The sequence below is a fragment of the Anguilla rostrata genome, chromosome 8 (assembly GCF_018555375.3).
Source record: "Anguilla rostrata isolate EN2019 chromosome 8, ASM1855537v3, whole genome shotgun sequence".
Taxonomy (NCBI): domain Eukaryota; kingdom Metazoa; phylum Chordata; class Actinopteri; order Anguilliformes; family Anguillidae; genus Anguilla; species Anguilla rostrata.
The window spans coordinates 50,071,224-50,095,381 of record NC_057940.1 but is presented as its reverse complement, the minus strand read 5'-3'; the positions used below and the strand labels follow the sequence as shown (position 1 = coordinate 50,095,381).

Here is a 24,158-nt window from a genome sequence, read left to right as displayed (position 1 = left end):
AAGTAAAAAGAGCTGTTTGGGGTTTTACTCCGTGCAGTTATCCAGCTGACCCAGTAATCCTCCTTCACGATACAGGCCCCTGATCATTTAAAAAACAAATAAATACTGCTTTTACAGTGGAATCGCAAAAACGAATTGATCACAATAAAAATCTTTAATGTGGTGTCTCACAGAGTTATACAAATAGTCCCAGTTCTATCACGTGGAAAGTAAGACTGTTCTTGTATTTCTTTTATTTATTTATTAATTCATTTGTTTTCATTTTGGGGTAACATTCCCAATGATGCTAAACTCATCCTAGCAACATAATTATGTTCAATAATTCATTAGATGCTCAACAACAAATCAAGCTATGACACCATCGCCGTTACATTTACATCATACACCTGCATTATTGACTGGTCGTGACGTAATAACACCTTCTATTTAAATTTGGATTTTCAGTATCTGACCTCTGAATTTTCTGAAATAAGACATTTAAGTCACCTTTTAGCCCGAAATTACAATGTGGTGTTGTGATACGTTTGGGGCGATTTGCAAAGGTAAATTTGCAGAGGTAACCTAACTCATGAACGCAGAACACGCACGGATTGAAACTGACGTTGTGCCTGCAAAAAGACAACTAAAATATTCCGATGGCATGCGCGTGATTTGCGTCACTTCCGCTGTTCAACAAGCGGGGTTGGCGTGCTAGCGTTTGGAAGCGGGTTTTCGCCAATGGTGTGATGAAAGAAAAGTGGCGGTGGGGTTGGGGCTGGACATGCTACGACAAGCCAGGGAGGCAGCGTTCTGTATCTCCGAGGAAACGAAGGAAAACAAACCGCGGAGCTTAGCTATTGTGAGGCTGTGGAGTTAGGCTGGCACCAAGTTAGCCAACGTTAGCAAAATAGCGTTATCGTACCCACCAGTTATTGGCTGCATTTAATCTAAACTGCCTGTCCAGGGAGCTGACGTTAGCCCAATAAATGATCATGTTTAGTGCATGATTGAGGGCGAAGTCTGTCAGCCTTTTGTTTTCTAACCTGCTGAGTGTTATAGATAGCTATGTACGTGTCGTTTATGCATTGCTAGATAACGGATTGCAGGTATTGGCTGCAAACTAACCTTGAATTGTCGCTGGTGCGGTAATTGGCTTTTGTCTATCTAGTTAGCCCTGTCGGCAAGCTCGCTGGCCTCTAATTGCTAGTTAGCTGGCTAACCGTGCGTGGTTGGCTAGCTAGCTAGCTGTTTTGCAAGCTCAGTTAGCCGCGGCAATGTTAGCTAGCTGGCAAAATAGCTGACGTTCCAAGCAAGTTTACAACTATTCGCAACAAAGACATCCCATTAGCTTCTCGCTAATTGCAAGTGGCTCTGTCACGACTTATTGTCCTGTTGCCTGGATTGAAGGCCAAAACTATTTTTTAACGTTGTCGCCGAGAAGGGATAAAACTCAATAGGGTAGACTAGAGCTGGGCGACCGTGCTGTGCGCATCCGGAGAAGGAAAACCCACAGAAGCCAGGCCAACAATACGAAAAATGGCGTCAGCCGGTACTGCTGCCTCGGGATCCGTGGGTCCTACAGGTAACTAATAACGAATAAACAAGCGTGCCTTTGAAATGGCATAGTTGGCTAACAAGACAGGGAATTTGGCGAATTTCAAGGCATTCGGTGGCATAGCCAAGCCAACGCGCTGTCATTTTTTTCAGCATACTGCGAACTTGCTAGTTAGCAACATTGCTAACTAATCGAGTGAACGTGGTGGTCTAATTGTTTAATCTTAAACTTTTCCAGGTGGACGCTAGTAAACACCGAATTGGGTAGATAACAGTTCGATTGTTTACAGACCTACAGACAAAATCTTTTGGATGGACAGTTGGACATTATTTTTTGTTGGCGTGCCTTCATTATATTTTTGCCTGTTCTGTGTTAGGAAGTTACGTTGGCGACCTAACTAGCCAGATGGCGAGCCTCGGACTAACTGTTCTTAACTGTCAGAAACTCGACTGTTTTCTTTGTGTTAGAATATTAGTTAAAATGCGTGCATGTTAATGAGCTGACGAACAGAATTAAACCTATAGCTAGGTCTATGCACTTATTGTCATGTTTTAATACGTTGTCCGCGGTTTACATAAAGAAGTGAAATCTAATGTATTCGTGTATGTTTTCGAGACGTTTTTATTGCTTGGGAAAAAACGTTCGCTAGTAGTCATTTACCGGAACGATCCCTTGGGAAATCTCGTACAAGGCTCTGTAGTTTGAAAAAAAAGTGCTGAAATTAAAATGCATTCCCTTGGGGTTGTCTAATTGGGTCGCCCTCAGTGCCTTTTTTAGACCTTTTTTTTTTTTTTTTTAACTTAGATTTTTTTTAACGCATATTTGGGTAGAACATGTTCTGGGAATGTTTTGTAAAATAATGCAACCCACTCAGTCCCTGTACACCCTCCCAGGGCGAATCGATTTAGTGTGACTATAAATTCCTTGCGCATTGCCTGTGCTCATAGTAAGGCAATGAGAAATTCATTCATTTCAGCTCTCTTTAAATCAACATTATCGGACACCTCCTTCTCTACCGTCTTCCATTTAATATGTTTCAGACTTATAAATGCTTTTTCTGTCTCTGTTTCCTGGTCGTCCCCAACTACACAAACAAGAGTGAAGCAGTACGTCAGTGAAGTGGTGACTTGTTTGGAACTTGTGACCGTGAAAAATCACTGTTGCATACCTTTTTTTTTTTTTTTTTTAGCCCTCTTGTCAGGAGCGCCACAAAACAACAGATTCATAGATTCAAACCTGCAAAACACTGCTGTGGCCGTAGGTTCATGAGCAGACAGCGTCTCTGGAATGATAATGTCTTTATTGGTCCTTTTCCGCAGATATTGCCGACTGCAAGAATATAGTGATGGGATCCGGGCCCTGAATTGGGGTTGTAGAAATCAACGGGCTGTACAAATCATGTGCAGCGCGCCCCCCCCCCCCTTCGCACCCGTCTTGCTCACATGATTAAAATAGCATGACCCGCTTCTCGGTGTGTCTGACTCAGGAGATTAGCTTAATTCGGTCGATGTGACGCCTTTGCTCCATACAAGGGCCGACGAGGAGAGGTTTGCAGTTGTGACGACGGGTACGCGCGCGAGAGCGCGAGTACTCAAATCCGGCCCTCGAACCCGAATCCGGCCCTGGTTCTCTTTTCTCCCAGGTAATTAACTGAACAGTTAGTGCTACCCGATTGGCCAGGCTGTGTTCACACCTGATTCCCAGGTGAAGGGAGGGTGGAAAACCCAGCTGTTCGGCCCTCGAGGACCGTGATTTGGGTAACCGGCACGGAGAGAAAGGTGTTTACCAGCACACCGCGTCAAAGCACGTCCTGCGAGGGTTTTGCAAACTGGTTCAGGCTGTCGTGTGAATCCTACTGAAGCAAATTAAATGTAAATATTTTGAGCGCCTTGAATAGTTCAGCTGCCTTTTCCGTGTGGAAAAAGTGGGCGAGCGTGAGGCGCATTGCTTCGTGAGAGCGTGGGGTTGCCTGAAATGTCAAGAATTTTGACACATCCTACCTGGGTATTGCTCGTTAGTGTCCGCCAAAATTTTCGCGGGTTCTCTGTGTGTGCACATGGACGTTTTCTGGCCCGTGCGTAAGCCCGTGGAAGGCTGAGCGGCGTGAGAGTGGCCCGTCTTATGTGACTGATCCTGTTTTAACTGCCTCAAAATTGCTCCACAGATTTGCGCACTCAGTTCTGGAGGAGAGTAGCCTCTCGCAGAGGTACCTGCATGGTGGTGTGGCGTTTGTGTGTGTGTGTGTGCGTGCGCGTGTGTGTGTGCGTAAATGTGTTCGCGGGCAGGCGTGCACGTCGTTCTTGCCCCAGAGAGCGCGTGCTCTCTTTATAAACAGCTCTTTGAACTGGAGCACGAACGCACCGGAACCCTGTGTGTGTGCGTGTGCACGGGCACCTGTGTGTGTTTAAGCATGTCACTTTCTCTAATGCTACACTTTGCCTTAAATTCTTCACGTCACAACGAAGTACCTGTGCACAGCAGTCTGTGTACCCAGAGCCACAGCCTGCTCATAGTACGCTACTGCTTTTTCTCTGTAATACACTGAGAGCATCTTTATGCTGCGTTGGTTTTATTTATTTATTTTTTATTATTCACATTGCATGCATTTTGCAACCTCCTCGTTGTCTTTCATTTGGCTTTATGAGCTGCTGTAACTACGTTTGTTCGATAGCCTTCAGGCGTTTTGTTTGTTTATTCGTTTGTTCTTCAGTCTGAAACGCCGGCGTGTTTTGTGCTTGCGAGCCTCGTCTTACCGTAACCGATGCCCTCCCACAAGTGCTGCATTTTCAGTCCAGAGCATCGACTGGTTTTCTATTGACATGGGGAAGTGTAAGCGGGGCAAGTAAGGACTCACAATAGCGGTCGCTTTGGTTACCGGCCTGCGGCTGATTGGACGAGGCGGAGCGCGCTTGTGTGGTGTTACTGATGGTGTCGCCGCGGCGCTACGCGCACACGCCACAGTACTCGTTTTTACTGACCGAACCAGACGAGGCGTCGTGTGACTTTGTGTGCTTAAGTCAGGATGCCTGCAGTTTTTCCCACTGCCTGTTTTGGAATTTTCCGGAAGTTAGTGGGGGGGGGGGGGGGGGTGTCTGTCTCCCACGGACTTTCTACAAAGGTGCTTCAGGCTCAAGAGCAGGGAAGGTGGAACGGTCTAGACTAGGGGTGGACGAGGGAGGGTTGTGTCTGTCTCTGGACTTCCTGCCAACTTCTACCCTTAATTATGCAATTAGCCCAGTTGTTTTACGTAATCTGACATTGGTGCTGAAGTTCTTGATAAGCTCGCGAATGACAAGCGAAATTTGTTCTTGTGAAGCGATTAGGTTTTCTGTTATGTAATCTGCGTCGAGTTCCAGCTGTGATCACAGCACTAGACATCAGCGTTAAGTGTGGGTGTGTTGTGTTCCGGTTGCGATGACCTCAGTAGTCCTTGCAGTGTTGAATCTGTGGCCGCTGTCGTGTTCTGGCTGTTGATCGCAGCACTAGACATCGCAGTGTTGAGGTTGTAGCTATGTTGTGTTCTGGCTGTGATGACCTCACTGGAACACACTGGCTTGCATGTTGCCGCGGGCTAGGTTGTGCTTAACTCGTCCAGAATTCCTTGGGTTACCGCTGAGTCAGTCTCTCCCATTGATGGACCAGCTGTCCACGGGATGTCTATTGCCTGTGTGTGGTGTGTGGCTCCTCTGATTGGTGCTGTCCCTCCTCTCTCTCTCTGACTGGTGCTAGCAGCCCTCTCTTCGCTGATTGGTGCTTGCCCTCTCCTGTAGTACTGTGTGGTCTGCAGAGTGGAAAGCGGTCAGACTTGAGGCCAAGATTTCCCACTACAGGCTATTCAAAACTGTGGATTTAAAAAAATGGGGGAAAAATGTGTTATTTTTTTTTTAACACTCTCAGGGTGGTCATCTAAGAAAATATGCAGCTATGGTAGGGCGGAGTAGAACAGTGTAACCGTCTCTTTTGACAAATGTAACAGTCTGATATTTGACACTGGCTGAAGTCCACAAAGCTCTCTCTTTATCTCGAGTGCGTCGTGTTATGCTGTTTGCGTTGCATTTTTTTTGTCGCATTATCTTCCCCAAGCAGCTGTGGCGGGTCTTCTGATGTACTGTGTGTAAATCCCCCCCCTCCTCCTCTCCCCCCCCCCCCCATTTCCCTTTCTTTTCCTCTTTTTAATTCTGTCGCTCTCTGTAGGGTCCGGTGGGATCTGGAAGCCGGCTGCCCCTGAGGTAAGACCGATTGCACCGCGGCCTCGGCTGGGACACCCCTGCCCCATTTATAACCCACGGCCACTTGCCCCCCCCCCCGCCCGGCCTGTATCTAAACTAGCCGTTAGCCTAGGCAGGCTTACCCCCCTTTAATGTGCAGCTCTGAAAGCAGTGGATGTATGCATGAATGAATCAGTGCGTTTGTGCAGCACTTTTTTTCCCCCCCGAACGCTCGAAGCGCTTTACGGTGATGGGCGGGAACCCGCCTCACGCACCGCCAGTGTGGTTGCAGTATCCTGCTGTGGCCTGACTCAGTGGCCCTCACCGTAAACCCCACCCCCCCCCCCTCCCCTCCCCGATGAGACATCAGTGTCTGTGTCGCCCACATCCTGTGCTCGTCTGCAGCACAGTTTTTGTTTGGGAGTAAAAGGACAGGTGGGTACTGTAGTCCAGGTTCGTGGGTGAGCCTCGTGTTGACTAGGAAAGCGCGGCCAAGTCACCTTCCGTAAACGAGTGCAGGTGCGCTGTGTACGGCCCCCTGCACTGCGGATAACGGTCCTCTCTTCTGATATCCATTTATTTGCCTTGAAAAAAGAAAAAAGAACGACCTATTGTTCCCTGTTGAGCGCTTGCCAAATATTTGAGGAAGCAAAACCGGCGATAGAAACTTCCCCATAAAGTGTTTTTCAGTAGTGGACAAATTGCTGAAGTCGGACTCTCCCTTTTTTATTTATTTATTTATTTTTTTGTTGCTCATTCTCTCTCTCTTCTCTCCTTCTCTACCTCCGTCTCTCCCCGCGGTTTCTCTGACTACCAGACGGCCGGCTCGTCGGGGACCTCCCAGACCATGAAGAGGACCATCGGACACCGAGGGGTCGACCCTACGGGCGAGACCACCTACAAGAAGGTCAGAGTTCAAAGGTCATTCGAGACTGGCCACATCATTCTCTAGACTGGGCTCGCTCAACTCCGGTCCTGCCGGCCTGGTCTGGGTGCTGGTTTTCGTTCCAGCCAATTGCCCAGGTTATTGTTGCTAACTAAAATCCAAACCAAGACAAGAACTATACATGAACTAAACCTTATTGTAAACTGAAATAAAAATAGAATGGAGAGTTTAAAAAAAAAGAAGGGGAAAAAAAAGAAAACTAAACGGACATGACCAAACCCGCTTGTAAAGCTAACTGAAATAAAATTCAAATACGCCTGAAGTGTTTTTAGTTTTTAGCTGTGGTCTTTTTGATAATTTACGTGCCGGGTAAGAGAGTGAGAATTTTTTTCGGCGAATAATTTTCTGTTTTCTGTTGAACACTGTTTCACAAGCTGGTGCCACGGTGGTGATCTGCTCTGCTCTGACTGTGGGCACCTCGTTCTCACGCGTTGGCGAATGAGGAAATGCCACTGTGAGTCGCCTTACTCTGGACTCCGCTGCCGGGTTTGCTTCGCGATACGCCAACAATACTGGGGAGAAAACGCACGCCCTGTTTGGGATTACTCAACGGGCTCAGAGTGACTGTATATTTGCGGTTTGGTTTTCCATTAAATCGTTCAAGGCTTCAAGCTTGTTTTGCGATGGTTTGCTAAATTAATTAAAAAATAACGTTGAAAAGATTTATTGTTCATTTGACGCAGTACCTGATGTAAACATGTAAACTGTTCTGTTCTTTGCCACTAACAAAATGGTGTACGCGAAAAAAAAAAGCAGAAACCAAGCATTTCCAAAAAATGAAAACTAAACTAAAACTAGCCAACCAACTCTTTAAACTAACTTAAAATAAATTGAAATTGAAAATAAATATAAATAAAAATAGAAAAAATAATGAAATTTAAAAACTATAATAACCCTGCCCATTTACCTTAGTTTTAGTTTTCTGACAGCTCTACGAACTACTCTGGTTCGGCCCTGTGTTTGAGCACAGTAAAATGTTTAGGACGCACTTGCAGTCTGCGGCTGTAGCCGGTGCTCATGCGAATGTCAGCTCAAGATATGATTGAGCTCGTTAAATAATTAAGAGCAAACGCTGGAGCAAAATTCTGAAGTGGACCGGCCCGCCGCTCCTCCTGTCATCCGAGTACAGGGAGGTTCTGCCGGCAGCAGTAATTTCCAGTCCTGTTACAGCTTATGAATATTCATGAAGAGGCGTGGCCAAGAGCAGAACGGCCGTCGCTCCGGTGCTGTCTTTGGCCGCTCGGCGGCTCTGGAGGATTTGAGGCCACGCCTCTCAGCTCGTGCACTGGGACCCCTCCGCTGCTGGCGTCACAGGGCTTTTTTTAATGGAGACAAGCACTCTGATGAGCACAGCAAAACCGCCTTTCGCTCGGATTCCTGGTACCAGCATCTGCGCACTGTGTGTGTGTGTGGAAATGGGCATCGTTCGTGTTCTGAAGGATACGCGTGAGGTCATCCTAGAGAGTCAGGTGGTTTATACTGTAAGTACTGTACGGCCTCTGACTGACTTATTTTTTTAATTCAACAACACTCATTTTTATTGAGTGTTGTTTTATTTATTTTTTTGAATACTCAGGAATCTTCGAATCTTCCCTTCCCTGTCGCTGTGTGCCCAGCACTGGGGAGCTGAACTCTGTTACTCACAAACTGAGGCCGTGTTATGCTGTGTCCCCTCCTCCCCTATCCACACTTTATTTAAAAATGCGTTTCTCACACCTCCCCTCCCCAGACCACTTCCTCTGCCCTGAAAGGTGCCATCCAGCTGGGCATCACCCACACCGTGGGCAGCTTGAGCCAGAAGGCCGAGCGGGACGTGCTCATGCAGGACTTTGTGGTGGTGGAGAGCATCTTCTTCCCCAGGTGGGTGGCGCTGTGCCGTGTGTGTGCCTGCGTGCCTGTGTGTATGTGCATGGCATGTGAATATGTACTGTGGCGTGTGTGCGTGCGTGCATGGTGTGCGTGCATGGCGTGTGTGCGTGCATGGCGTGTGTGCGTGTGTGTGTGCATGCGTGTGTGCGTGCATGGCGTGTGTGCTTGTGTGTGTGCATGCGTGTGTGCGTGCATGGCGTGTGTGCTTGTGTGTGTGCATGCGTGTGTGCGTGCATGGCGTGTGTGCTTGTGTGTGTGCATGCGTGTGTGCGTGTGTGTGTGTGCGTGTGTGTGTGCGTGTGTGTGTGTGTGTGTGTGTGTGCGTGCATGTGGGCTTGTGTACGTGTGTGTGTGTGTGTGTGTGTGCGTGTGTATGTGTGTGAGTGTATGTGTGTGTGTGTGGTGTGGTGTGGTGTGCGTGTGTGTGTGTGTGTGTGTGTGTGTGTGCGTGCATGGGCGTGTGTGTGTGTGTGTGTGTGGTGTGTGTGTGTGTGTGTGGTGCGTGTGTGTGTGTGTGTGTGTGTGTGTGTGTGTGTGTGTGTGGTGTGCGTGTGTGTGTGTGTGGTGTGTCGTGTGTGTGTGCGTGTGTGTGTGTGTGTGTGTATGTGTGTGTGCGCGTGTGGTGTGTGTGTGTGTGTGTGTGCGTGCATGGCGTGTGTGTGTGTGTGTGTGCGTGCATGTTTTGTGTGTGTGTGTGTGCGTGTGTGTGTGCGTGTGTGTGTGTGTGTGTGTATGTGTGTGTGCGTGTGTGTGTGTGTGTGTGTGTATGTGTGTGCGTGCATGGCGTGTGTGCGTGTGTGGGTGCGTGCGTGTGGCTTTGACCTCAGGCTACCCTGCGGCACATGCAGCGCTTTGGTTCTTCCTGTGCGGGGAGAGAACAGGACGGTTGGACTGGAAATGACTGCTCAGTGCTGCTCTGTGTGTGGTTTTTTCTTTTTTTTGGGCGGGGGTGGGGGGAGTGGTGGTGGTGGGCTTTGTTTGTGTAGCACCCAACCTGTCGATGAACTCATCTCTTTTGCTCTTGTTCATCTCTTTGTCGTTTTGTCAGTCCCTGTCCCACCCCACTCGATTCGATTCAGAATACTTTATTGGCATGACATATTTCAGTGCATATAAACACGTTATAATGCATATAAACTATAATGCAGTGTCATGAATTATGACATTATGACTGTCTCTCTCTCGGCCTCTTTCTAACTCTCCCTTCCACTTTCTTCCTCTCTCCTCCTCTCTCTCTCCCTCTCTGCCCCTCCCTCTCTCTCTCTCTCTCTCTCTCTCTCAAGCGAGGGCAGTAATCTGACCCCAGCCCACCGCTACAGCGACTTCAGGTTTAAGACCTACGCCCCCATCGCCTTCCGTTACTTCCGCGAGCTCTTCGGAATCCGGCCCGACGACTACCTGGTAACCTCTCTTTACTTCCTCCTGTGACCCCGCCCCCCCTCGCCCGTCCGAGCGCGGGCGCTAACGCTAACGTCCGCTAACGCTAACGTCCGCTCTGTCTGCCGCAGTACTCGCTCTGCAACGAGTCGCTGATCGAGCTCTCCAACTCGGGCGCCAGCGGCTCCGTCTTCTACGTCTCCAGCGACGACGAGTTCATCATCAAGACCGTGCAGCACAAGGAGGCGGAGTTCCTGCAGAAGCTGCTCCCGGGCTACTTCATGGTGAGGCTCCGGGGAGCTTCTCCTCCCGGACTCAATGCGACGCACTCGGGCCGGGGTTATGGGCACACGCGGTTCAGTCACACCGGAGTGCTTTCCAATTGGATCGAGCAAGCTTTAGCGCTGATAAGGACAGGGAACGCTGTGGCCTGAACGTCGTAGCGTTCAGCTGGGAGCCGGGAGCTTTATTGAAAGAGAAAATAAGCTTTCCCATGACCTCTCCAGCTATACAGAGTGCACTGTTTACTGTTTTTATACAATTAGGAACATATGATCAAATAAAGAAGTGCAACGTTTATGCAGTATTTTGGGAATGGAGGTATTAAAAGATGCAGTTCTTTCCCGTGGTTGTCTTTGTTTTGAACACAATTCATTCTCGTGAAGATGAGGAAAACATCGATGAGGAAAAATACGTTGTTTGGAGTAAAAGCTGTTTGAAATGTTAAAAGTGGAAGCCAGCGGTGGAAGATCCAGGTTCAGAAAGTGAAAGTCCTCCTCAGTGTTTTGTTCCAGTCACCTGGATTTGCTAATTAGCACAGTTCTTCAGCCAGGAGGTGGAGCTAATTAGTGAAATCAGCTGAGCTGAGCTTGTGGGTGGAAGAAGCACATGGCAGGACTTTTACTTTCTGACCCCTGGGGTTTCCACCTCTTCTGGAGGAACTCATCCATGACTTCAACCCATCTTTATTGACACTGACTCCACCCCCAGTAGCTTAAAATGGAAAATGGGAAAGCTGTGCGTTGTTAAACATGCAGTTCCTGACCCCCCTCTCCCTCTGCCCTCCTTCCCCCTCTCCCGCCGCCCTCCCTTCCCCCCCCTCTCCTCCCTCCCTCCCTCTATCCCTCCCCGTCCGCCTCTCTCTGCCTCTCGCTCCCCCTCTCCCCCTTCCCCTCTCCCTCTCCCTCCCCCTCTCCCCCTTCCCCTCTCCCTCTACCCCTCCCCCCCCGCAGAACCTGAACCAGAACAAGCGGACGCTGCTGCCCAAGTTCTACGGGCTGTACTGCGTGCAGGCGGGCGGGAAGAACATCCGCATCCTGGTGATGAACAACCTGCTGCCGCGCTCGGTGCACATGCACCTGAAGTTCGACCTGAAGGGCTCCACCTACAAGCGCCGCGCCTCGGCCAAGGAGCGCGAGAAGACCTCGCCCACCTACAAGGACCTGGACTTCATCCAGGACCTGCCCGACGGCCTGCTGATGGAGCCCGAGAACTACAACGCCCTGAGCAAGACCATCCAGAGGGACTGCCTGGTGAGAGAGTGTGTGTGTGTGTGTGTGTGACCATCCAGAGGGACTGCCTGGTGAGAGTGTGTGTGTGTGTGTGTGTGTGTCTGTCTGTGTGTCTGTCTGTGTCTGTGTGTGTGTGTGTGTGTGTGTGTGTGTGTGTGTGTGTGAGAGACCATCCAGAGGGACTGCCTGGTGAGAGGGTGGGTGTGTGTGTGTGTGTGTGTGTGTGTGTGTGTGTGTGTGTGTGTGTGTGTGTGTGTGTGTGTGTGTGTGTGTGTGTGTGTGTGTGTGTGTGTGTGTGTGTGTGTGTGTGTGTGTGTGTGTGTGTGTGTGTGTGTGTGTGTGTGTGTGTGTGAGACCATCCAGAGGGACTGCCTGGTGAGAGAGTGTGTGTGTGTTGTGGTGTATTGAGCGTGATGGGCTAACCTCATCTCAGCCATACACACAGCAGCATCTGGATCACTAGGCTTCACCAAAAAACATCATCAGGACTGGTTTGACAGCAACTCAACATCTCCTGGAAGAAAAGCGTAAGGCTTACACTTCCCACATCTCAAACCCACAGTCCTCCGTCCTCCTCTCACGGTGGGAAGCCATTCGTGCGGAGACTCAGAAGCAGCAACACGGAGAACGAATGGTGGCTCAAAAAAGGCCCATGAGATCCAAGCCTTTGCAGACTCCAACAACACTCACGCCTTCTACCAAGCAGTCAAGTCATTTTTGAATCTTGTGTTAATGTGTGCGCACTGTGACTGTCCCTGTAGCTGCTGCAGAGCTTTAAGATCATGGACTACAGCATGCTGGTGGGGATCCACAATGTGGACCAGGCGGGGGAGAGTGACCAGCGCATACGGCGGGGCCAGAAGGCCCTGTTCAGCACCGCCATGGAGTCCATCCAGGGGGAGGCCAGCGGGAAGGGCCCGCTAGACTCTGCAGATCAGTGAGTGCCTGCTATACCACCTCATACCGCCACTATTATACCACCTCATTATACCACCCCATACTACCACTGTTTTACTACCCCATACTGCTACTGTTATACCACCCCATACTGCCACTGTTATACCACCTCATTATACCACCCCATACTGCCACTGTTATACCACCTCATTATACCACCCCATACTGCCACTGCTATACCACCCCATACCGCCACTGTTATACCACCCCATACTGCTACTGTTACACCACCCCATACTGCCACTGTTATACCACCCCATACTGCCGCTCTTATACCACCTCATACCGCCACTGTTATACCACCCCATACCGCCACTGTTATACCACCCCATACCGCCACTGTTATACCACCCCATATTACCACTGTTTTACTACCCCATACTGCCACTGTTATACCACCTCATACCGCCACTGTTATACCACCCCATACCGCCACTGTTATACCACCCCATATTACCACTGTTATACCACCCCATATTACCACTGTTATACCACCCCATATTACCACTGTTTTACTACCCCATACTGCCACTGTTATACCACCTCATACCGCCACTGTTATACCACCCCATACTGCCACTGTTATACCACCCCATACCGCCACTGTTATACCACCCCATACCGCCACTGTTATACCACCCCATATTACCACTGTTTTACTACCCCATACTGCCACTGTTATACCACCTCATACCGCCACTGTTATACCACCTCATTATACCACCTCATACTGCCACTATTATACCACCTCATGATACCACCCCATATTACCACTGTTTTACTACCCCATACTGCCACTGTTATACCACCCCATACTGCCACTGTTATACCACCCCATACCGCCACTGTTATACCACCCCATACCGCCACTCTTATACCACCCCATATTACCACTGTTTTACTACCCCATACTGCCACTGTTATACCACCCCATACTGCCACTGTTATACCACCCCATACCGCCACTGTTATACCACCCCATACTGCCACTGTTATACCACCCCATACCGCCACTCTTATACCACCCCATACTGCTACTGTTATACCACCTCATACTGGCACTGTTATACCACCCCATACTGCCACTGTTATACCACCCCATACTGCTACTGTTATACCACCCCATACTGCCACTGTTATACCACCCCATACTGCTACTGTTATACCATCCCATACTGCTACTGTTATACCACCCCATACTGCCACTGTTATACCACCCCATACCGCCACTCTTATACCACCCCATACTACCACTGTTATACCACCTCATTATACCACCCCATACCGCCACTGTTATACCACCCCATACCGCCACTCTTATACCACCCCATACTACCACTGTTACCACCTCATTATACCACCCCATACCGCCACTTATTCCACCCCATACTGCTACTGTTACACCACCCCATACCGCCACTGTTATACCACCTCATACCGCCACTGTTATACCACCACTACTATACTACCCCATCCCATACCTATGTTTGTATTGCATTCTTTTTGTGTATTATAAACTATATTCACTTCCATATTACATTTTCATATACTGATTTTATTATTTTCATTATTAATTTTCCTCTCTGCATTATTTTTAATTGCTCTGTTGATTGGAACGTAATGTATGGAGAGTACTTAATAAAATAAAGTGTAATAACATGTTTATGACACCGGCAGTGATGACGACGATGATGATGATGACGATGATGATGATGGTGTTTTTGCGCAGGTCAGGGGGGATCCCGGCACGCAACGCTAAAGGGGAGAGGCTGCTGGTGTACATCGGCGTCATCGACATCCTGCAGTCGTACAGGTACGGGCCGTCCCGGACGCCTGACCCGGCTTCGCCTCCGGCGTCCCGTCTGTGCTTCTGTCTGCCTGCTTTTTTGAGCATTTTCGCCCCAGCGGCCTGTCGCTTTCGTTTAGGAACGCCCACACCCTACCGTGTGTGTGTGTGTGTGTGTGTGTGTGTGTGTGTGTGCGCGCGTGTGTGTGTGTGTGTGTGCGCGTTCATGTTCATTATTCTGATGCTATGGAGAATATACTGTCAAATTTCAATACTTGTAGGACCACTTTAATTATGTCTCTTGAAAACACGCACCCTACCCTCACCATGTTTTTCTTTTGGCCACAGGACGTTAATTCACTCTACATGTTTTACTTTATTTATTGAGTGTGTCAGTTAATTTATATACACTGTACTGTATATCCAAACACATTGGCAGCAACGTATTGCACAGTAACAGTTATGAAATTAATTTACCTATATACAGTCAGATATGGGTTACGTGTTAATTAATTTCATATTAATATATGTTTTGATATATAGAGTACAGTGTGTATATATATATATATCTTATTTTAATTTTTTTTTGACACACTCACTATAAAGTAATGCACTGTAATGCCCACCTCAGCTCCTATCACACCCCCAGTTTTGGGCAGCTGGTACAGTTTTGGCCCCCTCCCCTGTTCTGACCGGGGCGTTCCCTCTCCCCCAGGTTCATGAAGAAACTGGAGCACTCCTGGAAGGCCCTGGTCCATGATGGGGTGAGACTCCTGCGTCTTTAAAATCCTCGCATGTGTCCGCTTAACTTCTACTCCCGTTGTTCGGATTTTTTGTTTGGTGGTTCGTTTTTAAATTGCAGCTCGTGTCTATGCAGTCCTGTTAACGGCGTTATTGATTTAGCCTTTGTTGTGTTGATGAGATCTTGGCTAAAATAGTACAGGTGCCCCCCCGCCCCCCACCCCCACCCCGCTGGCAAAATGGGGCCAATGTGAAGCACGATGTGATATTAAAATGTGAATTCATACGAGCAGGGGCTGCCTCCTCCGGAGATGGAATTTCAAAACGTTCAGCACTCAAGACTTATTTTCACTGAGCTCTCCTGCGTCCAGCCTGTGGTTCTTTCTTCCACAGGAAGCTGTGTGATGAGTTCATTTTACATAAAGTTAATTCATTTTATGCACGCTGACATCTTTACACAAACCCTGTGTTTGCATTGTAAAAAGCTGGCTTTTCTACAGATTGCACCGTTTAAACAAATTATTCCAAGTCAGTAGCTCTTCATTCTTCACCTCTGTCTCAGGACACGGTGTCTGTACACAGACCTGGCTTCTACGCCGAGAGGTTTCAGAAGTTCATGTGCAACACCGCCTTCAAGAAGATTCCGCGTGAGTCCTTCCTGTCACACAAACGTCTGCCTCGGCCCGTTATCTCGCCTAAAAAAGGCCCACCCCCACCTCCCCCCCGCCCCGCCCGCCCCAAATCCCGCTTCACCATATCCCCTCTTCTCTGCACCCCAACAGTGAAGCCCTCCCCTTCGAAGAAGAGCCGGACGGGGGGCCAGGGCGGGCTGAGGAGGGCCAACACCGCCATGGGGTCCACCGTCCCACAATCCAGTGCGGCCGGCGGCTCGGGGACGGACGCGCGACCAGGCTATCAGTCCCAGCTCAGCCAATCGGAGGCTGAGGCCGAGAGCGGTGAGTTGGGGCAGGGGGGTCCGGGCGGGGTCGGGGTCATGCAGTAGCAAAGCAGTGCTTCCTTAACTGTGGCTGATCACAAGGTGGAGGTGTATCACAAGATCTGTCCTTACTAAATTATTGCTTTCCACTTTCCAAAGGTAATCGCATCAGTCCACTGCTATAGTGTACGTGCACCCATTTTGAATTTTGAAAGCATTTTAATTCCATCTTTGAAATTATCTTGGGCAGTGTTTAGTTGGCACAGAAAAATGTAGGTGTTTAGAAAGATGGAGTGGGTGGTGCAGGACATGAGGCTGGTTGGCTGTTCGGGGGCATTCTGATATCATGACTGGCATTGTGTGGAATCAACGGGGGCCACAGTTTGGGTAATTAACTCCTTGTGTGTGTTTGTGTTCTTTCTTTCTTTTGTTCGTTTTGTTCAGGCATGCAGTCGGGCCGCCCCGACCTCCTCCCGAGGACCCCTCCCGTGGACGAGGCCGTCTGTGACTCCGTCGAGACCACCCTCTCCAACTGCTCCCTGGGAAGCGGGGGGCCTGGCTCCGCCTCTCTTCTCGTCAGGTGGGTTTCCGTCGCTCTGTCCTCCTCTGTTCGTCCGTCGGCCCGCCTCACTTCCTGTTTGCTGTCAGGAGGCCGCTATGCCATTTCATGATTAAGCCATCAGTTTAAATCGTTTCCGTGCAAAGCTGACTTGCCTCACCTGGTTTTTAACGTTCGAATTGGCTGCTGATTTTTTGGCAGAAACAAAAGGCCTGCTGGACCTCGCGGTCCCCAGCCCAAGGGTTGGGGGACCCCTGCTCTCACAATGTAGTTTCAGTCCGGGCGAGGTTAGAGACACGCAATCCCCTTAATTTCCCCAGTGAATCTACTCCTCTCTCTGTGTCTGTACAGGTCAGTCGGAGTGGAGGTGCACAAATCAGCGAGCCAAGACCACAGCGCCCCCGACAGGTGAGGAGACGCACGCGCACACGCAGACCTGTTCATTTGTGTGTGAAATTTCTCTGTTATGTAAAAATTACTTACTTAAAAAAAAAAAAAAAAAGTATTTATGTTATGACTTTTTTTTATTTTTCTATTCTTTATTTGGCGTCTCTAATCTCAGTGTCCGAATGTCCAATTAGCGAACTGCGTACCAGCACGCACGTGCGGGCGCGCGTTTCTCCTCGTTGCTCTCTTTCGTGTGGTTGGGTAGTCTGATGTTACTGCGCGGGACAGCCTGCCCCAGCCTAGCGAGGGGGAGTGGTTTACATGTGACTCGTCTTACGGATATGAATATTAATGAGTCTAGGATACACGCCTTCCCTGACCTGATCTGCTGGTCACGAACAGGTCACGATAATCTAATAGCGTTTATTATCATTTAATGATTATAATATACATTTTAAGAAGACTATCAGCTGTCTTTTCTGGGGAACATAAACCACCGTATCGAATCTGGTTTCCTGGCCCTTTAAAAGAGGCGTTTTTCTGTTGAGGAAGCCAGTTTGGGAATGCCTTGTCGTCTCATTCCGTACCGTACTGTTACGGGCTCTCTGTCGGCCTAGCGACGACCTCTGACCCCTGACCCCTGACCCCTGGCTTTTCTCCCAGCGCTGCCACGGCCGCCGCGGAGGAGCAGGACAGCAGGGAGGACGTCATTTCGCTCCAGGACATCGAGACCAACCTCTGATCTGTGAGTGCAGCCCCCCCAGAGTGAACCGTGCTCTCACGCTGTCCTTATTGCCACCGATTGGCTGGCCTCTGCTGTGGCTGAGACTGGTGCTTCAGGGACTTTCTGGCTAAGCTGCTCGCTATCGTATGCGGTGCCCATGGCTGGGTAGATGTGTGGGAACGGAAAGGAGATGGAAAGGTCTAGAAGGATGACCTGGCACTTCTGGACTGGGGCTGCTCTTGCGGTTCATATCACAATTACCCCCCCACCCCACCCCGAACCCCATACCCAACCCCAACCCCGAACCCCATTCCCAACCCCAACCCACCCCGAACCCCATACCCAAGTTACTGTACTGAAACCGAGAGAGGTTTATGGTGGATGACATGGTGACATGGTTTGTTTGGAATCGGAGCCTGTGTGGTGTGTGCGCGACTGTGGTGTGTGTGGCTGTGGGTGGGTTGTGTGTAGGCTGCGTGTGGTGTGTGTGTGTGGTCTTGTGGGGGTGGGGGTTTGTGTGTAGGTGCGTGCGTGTGTGTGTGTGTGTGGGTGGGTGCGCTTGTGTGGGAGGTGTGGTTAACGTGGGTGGGGGATGTTGGCTTTGTTCATTTGCATTGTGGAAAACTGCTCTCACCAACCCCCGCCCCTTTTCTCCCGCAGGGAAAGAAGAGAGAACGAAAGTGATCCTGTGGAAGGCGCGAGTGAGAGAGAGAGAGAGCGAGAGAAAGGACCGGAACGTGCGGAGAGAGACACTCTAAAAAGGAAAGAAAAAAGAAGGGGGGGAGGAGGAGAAGAACAATCCCTCGTTTTCCTGAGGGAACTTTTTTTGCAAGAATGAGTGCCAGGAGGTGAAAAAAAAGGAAAGAAAGCAATGGACCCGTGAGGAGAGTGAGAATGTGAGAGGGAGGGAGATGGAGATGGAGAGAGAGAGAGAGCGAGAGCGGGAGGGGCAGAGAGAGAGAGAGAGGTGGACACGTCTGCAGGGAAAATCCTGCCCGACACCAAGTCTGCTGCTTGTGACACTGACCACAGCTGCACCATGAGTGCAGCTCTACCAGCCACCTTCATCTGTCTGAACCCCACACCCAGCCCCGGGGGGGGCGGCAGGGGCTCAACACAGGGCGTTTTGTCTTGGGGTGGGGTGGGGGGGGTGCCCTGGCTGCCGGGCGACGCCGAGGTGCGGGTGCAGGCTCGGGCACGCGAACGCGTTTCGCGATTCGCGGGTCTGAAGAGTCTGACGTCTCAGCGGGGAAAAAAAACCCGGGCCGCACAGATCGTCTTCAGACCCCGCGTGTGGAGAGCCGCATTTCTGCCGCCGGGGAGTGAGGATAATGATTGTAATCTCAAGAAAGTTGCCTTAGTTGTGTGTGAACTGACAGACGAGGAGCCTTTTCCTACAATAATCAAATTTTTCAAACACTCAACACGGTTTCTCCCTTCGCTGTGATTTTTATTGTTTGTTTGGACTTCAGCTATTGCTTTTCATTGTGTTGAACTTGCCAGCACTGTCCTGGAGTTTCACTGTATCACAGTAATACAGTGTAATTTTGTTTCTACAGTACGTATAGAGAGCTAGGTCAGTGTAGCACTGTAGTATTCCGTTAGGGACATTGTAGTGGACTCCTACTGCTGTGCCGTGATGAGTTAGAGTCTTAAGTGGGGGGGTTTGTGATTCTGTGCCATAACAGGAGGCATTGCAGGGGTGACCCAGGATTAGGACTACAATTCCCACTCACCCCTTTGTTCTTCGATTCAGAGAGACGGGGCGATGCCTGGGCTCAGTGGAACATGGTCTCTGTATTTTTTTTTTTTTTTTTTTTGCTTTTGTTTGTTTTTTTCCCCCACTTTTCCCTGCAAGTCTTTTTGGACTTGTTGTGATTACATTCATTGAAGATGGCTACCATTTCAACTTTTTAAATGTTTCATTTCAAAGAAACCTGAAGGATGGATTTCGGAAAAGTTGCTGAAATGGGAGGACAGATGAAGAAGCACTCCCCTACCATTTGGAACTTTTCGCCTTCCCTTTTCCCGTCTTCTCTTTTGATGACGATTCCCTCCTGCCCCCCCCCCCCCTTCCAAAAGCACAGCAGCCACTGACCCATTGTCTGCGAACTGATTTTTTTGCACCACCCGCCTTTGGGTGGAGTCAGGGGCGTATGGGTGGAGATTTTGATCGATGGGGACAACGGTGGCGTTTCCACGGCCACGCTGTCGTCGGGCAAGACATTCTATTGGGCCTGAGTCTTTTAGCGGCAGGCTTTAGGGGCTTTAACTTACTCAGAGTTTTTCGGCTTGACCTGGCTGACCTTGCTGTGGAAACGCAGCTGCACCGTCCACAGGCTACATTAGCACTGCCCTTGACATACGGTTCCAAGTTCCCCCTTTCCGGTTTCCTCAGTTTGGGTGAAGATCACACGCCCGTTCGGTTACAAAACGGGCGCGTCCTTCGAGGGAAGCCAGCCCCCCCCCCCTGCTAATTATTAAAATAGCGACCGCCGTCAAAAACACCTTCGAGCGAGACCACATCCTGGAAATGACTGCACGCGTTTTCGTTTCGGAAGCGTCCTGTTTGAGGCGTTGGCCTCGTGCGACCGAGAGCACTTCCTGTTCCTCTCCCCGAAATAGCCACTGATCTCCAATTTTTTGTTTTGTTCATGTTCATACTGCAAAACAAGTGTTTCAAGCTTATAATGAGACTTAAAATCTTATTTTTTCTCTCAAGTAGAGAGTATTAGCTTATTTTTTAGTTACTGTTTTGCTTGATGGGAAACCATCTAACCCCCACCGGCAAATCTTGAAATGAACAACAAACTGTCACCTCATAGGTAAATTGTTTTTGTCGGATTTTGCAAAAAAAGTAACAGCAATGAGATTTCAATTCTAAAAAAGACTTAAGATAGATTTTTTTGGTTTTTGCAGTGCGCCTGCCTGTTTCTCACATTGGCAGGGTTGTCGTCTCGCCAGATTTCATCTCTGGCCACAAAGAAAAAGCAGGCCTTGCTGTTTGTTTTTTTTCCCCCATTTCTTTCTTTTTTCTGGCACCCAGGAAGCGGTTCTCTGCGGTTCTTGTGTGGACGCGCCACCGCGCGGCCGTCGCGGACGCCGTTCGCCGAGCCGGTTAGAGTGTGACCGTTAGCCGCGGGGTGCTTCTGCGCGACGGTCAGCCTGGGTCACGCTCGTTCCTTTCGGGCGTCTTCATCGTATCGGCATACCCACTGCCAGCCGAGCTCATCGGCTTGTCAGCCATCCGGTGGACCAATCAGAGATGACGGATGACGAAGCAGGAGGACCAATGAAATCCGATCTGCCTTGAGGGCAGAGCGACGCTTTTCAGTACACAACAGACCGCCTTTCACACACACACACACACACACACACACACACACACACACCCATTCATGTGCCTTGAACATGCTGCGTAAGACTGTCTCAGTCAAACCTGGTTGTTTCCGTGCTCCTTCAAACTGCTGCTTTTCTCCGGGTAGCGGAGATGACTGCCCCGCCCTCTCGAAACGGACCAGCGTTCACACGCCTTCCGCGACCCGCGAACTCCACCACTGTGTGGAATGGAGGGGAGGGGGGGCTGTCCTCTACACACCCCCCCCCCCTTCCATTCCACACAGTTTTCCCTTCTCTGTTTTCTGATGCGTCTCTTGCTGATATTTTTACCCTACAGTTTATACCCAATTCGGGTAGTGATCTCATAGGCAGCCCCAGGGACCAACTGAAGGACCAACCCTGAACAGGGAGGGGAGGGGGGGAAATCCCATTCACTACTCTGCTCTGCTCTGCTCTCCTGTGAACAGTCTATCAGCTGTGGCTCGGGTAAATAGACACAGGGGGACCTTATTCTTGGTTTGGGGGGGCGATATGACCACAGTGTCTTCTGTATTCCCGTGGATTGTATGTTTAGGTCTTGGTTTCCATTGGCTGCTGTTAAAAGCATCGCGCCAAATAAAGACGTGTGATTGGACGAGAGCGCGTCGGGTCCGGCTCTGGGACTTCGGTTCACGTGCCTGCGCAGCAGAGGGCACCCGTTTCCTGTGCCGCGGCCGCGCCGATTGGACGGAACGCTGACCACGAGCCAATCCCCTGAAGCCCTCGGGCCAAATGGTCACCCTCCTGTTCCCACAACCCTCATGTGTGCTGCGTGTACCCTCCAGCGTGTCCCTATGATGCATACTGCTTGTACACAACTACAGTGCTGTCATTATTTCTTTTCCCTGTTTGTCTACTGAAGTTAAGTGTTTTATGTTATTGTTGTCCTGTTCATAAGTTTTGGAAGGCGTCTGAATTACATAATCGGCAATCTTGTCGTCAGTAGATTTGAATGGAAGATGTAAACGGGGTTTGACTGTCACATGCCCCCTCCCCCTCCCCCTCCCCACCCCCAAATGGGTCCTTGGCCTGTGCTGATAATAAGTGTAAGTGCATGTGTGTGCGTGAGTGAGTGAGTAAGAGGGAGAGAGAACGTGTGGTCTACTTCATGATTTACATGCATATTGAACTGGACCTGGGAATGAATTCTTTGAAATTGAAGTGTTCTTTCGTTTTCAGGAAGAAGCCGGTTATTTGAAAAAGAATCATCCCAGTGCAAGTGATTAGTTGGACTATCCAAGCACACAGCTCCTTGGTCCATTACAAGGCAGATTTACAAATGTGTAGCACGTCCAACCAAGCACTTTCCCTGGGTTACATTTTGTCGTAGAACCTGCACTTTTGTGCCTTTTCCGAATGGAGTGTGTGGCAGGATCGTTTTAGCGCCAAAGTCCAGGGGGTGTCCGAATGAGAAAAATGGGGACGTGGATCTTTTTCGAGGGGAGGGGCATAGATTGGATTTCCCTTTATGCCTTTGTAGCGCTTGACTGGTTTTCTTCTGCATTCCATTTTGAATTGTAGCATTGTCTTTTTATATTTCACAAGCTTTTGCCCCATAATCTGAATCGCATATTTTTCAACAGGGCAGCCATCGAATGACGGGCATCTTTTCTTTTTTTTTTTTAAATTCCTGTCACAATTAAATCTATTTGCTCCCCCCTTCCCAAGTCCCTAAAACCCAAGACTCTCTTCAGCAGATTCTCAAAAGAACCAGAAATGCCTTAAAATCGACTCCAGGGTTTTTGACTCTGCCCTCAATCGAACAGTTGACGACACACTCGGTTTACATGCAGTATTAACAGGGTAGGGCCCACAGAAGCCTTTAGAAGTTTGTGGTGTTGGTTAAACTAAACTGAAAATAACCCTTCTGGCACCTCAGAGTTAAGTGCGTCTGAATGATCGCACAGAAAACCCTACGCGTAAAACTAGTCGAAACGGCACAGAACACTAAAAATGTGTGTACATCATGGCTAGTACAGAAGTTATAACGAATGGCCATCTGTGAGATTTTAAGTCATATTTATTGATTTTTTTTTTTTGGTTTGTTCAGAAATGCTGTTCTGAAATGTTTATGATTGTATGCAATATTAAGTATTCCAGCTGGGTCATTGTTTGAGGAACTTCGCTGAGAGCACACGGAAGTCAGGAAGTTTAGTGATGACTTTTTCTCTCTTTTTTTTTTTGTATTTCAGCAGTGGATTATAGTTTAAGATGATTATACAGTATTGTAATATCTATAATATCTATTAAGAATATTCTCGCCTGCGTTTCTGTGTGATTTGTATTAGTCTCGTCTGTGCATCTCTGTTCGTACAGTTTTACTGATTGTTGTCCAGTACAATATCAATATCTTTTTACTCTTGCCTGTATAAAATGTGTATATGTATATATATAGGAGTCAAGGCAACGCCTTTTCTTGCAGTGTTTATTGGCCATTTTTTCCCCGCCATGATTTCATTGATCTGGTGATTTTTTTTTTTTTTTCATACTGTATTTCTGAATCGAGTTCATTAAAAAAAGGAAGAAAGTAAGTGTCTTGTTTCTTATTCACATCAGTCTGCTTTTGTCAGATGGAGTTATGAATAAATCATGAAATCATTGCATGGCTCATAAATATTATATTAAATTACTTTGGCCAACTGAAAAGTTTGCTCTGGGAGGCAAAATGCCCAAGACTTTTTTTCATTTTTATTTTGTTTATTTTTTTGTCCATGGAGTCTTGTGTCCATGGAAGAACTGCAGGAGGAGATGCCTGTTCTCTCAGTCACATTTTATTTATTTACTGCTGTCTTAAATTACCTCCTTTATTAAAAACAAAGCATGACAACAGATTATTTCATTGTATGTTTGGTACCAAGAAGTTAAGCTTCAGTTCTTCTGAAGCAGGCCCCTTTTTACTTATTTATACATATTTATAAAATAATTGTATTCATTTTGGTAAAATAACTTCATTAAATGGACGGAAATTCTGAGTTCTGTTTTAGAGGAAAGTAAGCGAAACCTACAAAACCGCATTTAACGATGGTGGAAGGCACTATATTCCATCATTATCGATTCCATATGAGAGCAAAACATTTGAGCACTAACAATACATTTTAAAACTTAAGAATGAATAAAGCATTATTGGATTCAATAAATGTAAACACAGCCTAATCCTTGAAGCCTACTTCCTCTCTCTTCAAGCAGGCAATGAGCATACTCACCACGGATGGTTTCATTTCCCAAAAAAACAACTTCTTCAATG

The 24,158-nt window shown here is 48.6% G+C and overlaps 1 protein-coding gene across 1 annotated transcript; it reads left to right on the top strand.

Moving 5' to 3' along the window:
- The first annotated feature begins 660 nt into the window (after nt 1-660).
- Nucleotides 661-22,535, top strand: pip5k1aa (phosphatidylinositol-4-phosphate 5-kinase, type I, alpha, a). The gene is made up of 16 exons (XM_064348537.1): nt 661-1,561; nt 5,729-5,763; nt 6,560-6,649; nt 8,418-8,548; nt 9,841-9,958; nt 10,066-10,218; nt 11,167-11,466; nt 12,207-12,382; nt 14,132-14,215; nt 14,904-14,952; nt 15,492-15,576; nt 15,712-15,885; nt 16,311-16,446; nt 16,777-16,833; nt 17,476-17,557; nt 18,197-22,535. Exons 1-15 carry the CDS (start codon nt 1,516-1,518, stop codon nt 17,552-17,554), a joined length of 1,713 nt encoding a protein of 570 aa, XP_064204607.1. The 5' UTR covers nt 661-1,515; the 3' UTR covers nt 17,555-17,557; nt 18,197-22,535.
- Nucleotides 22,536-24,158: the final 1,623 nt, after the last annotated feature.

Bases quoted from the DNA above. Each gene is read 5' to 3' on its own strand.
- pip5k1aa (XM_064348537.1), top strand. From the start codon at position 1,516: ATGGCGTCAGCCGGTACTGCTGCCTCGGGATCCGTGGGTCCTACAG. The intron at 10,219-11,166 runs GTGAGGCTCCGG...CCCCCCCCGCAG, and splicing joins TGCTCCCGGGCTACTTCATG to AACCTGAACCAGAACAAGCG. The intron at 16,834-17,475 runs GTGAGGAGACGC...CTTTTCTCCCAG, and splicing joins GACCACAGCGCCCCCGACAG to CGCTGCCACGGCCGCCGCGG.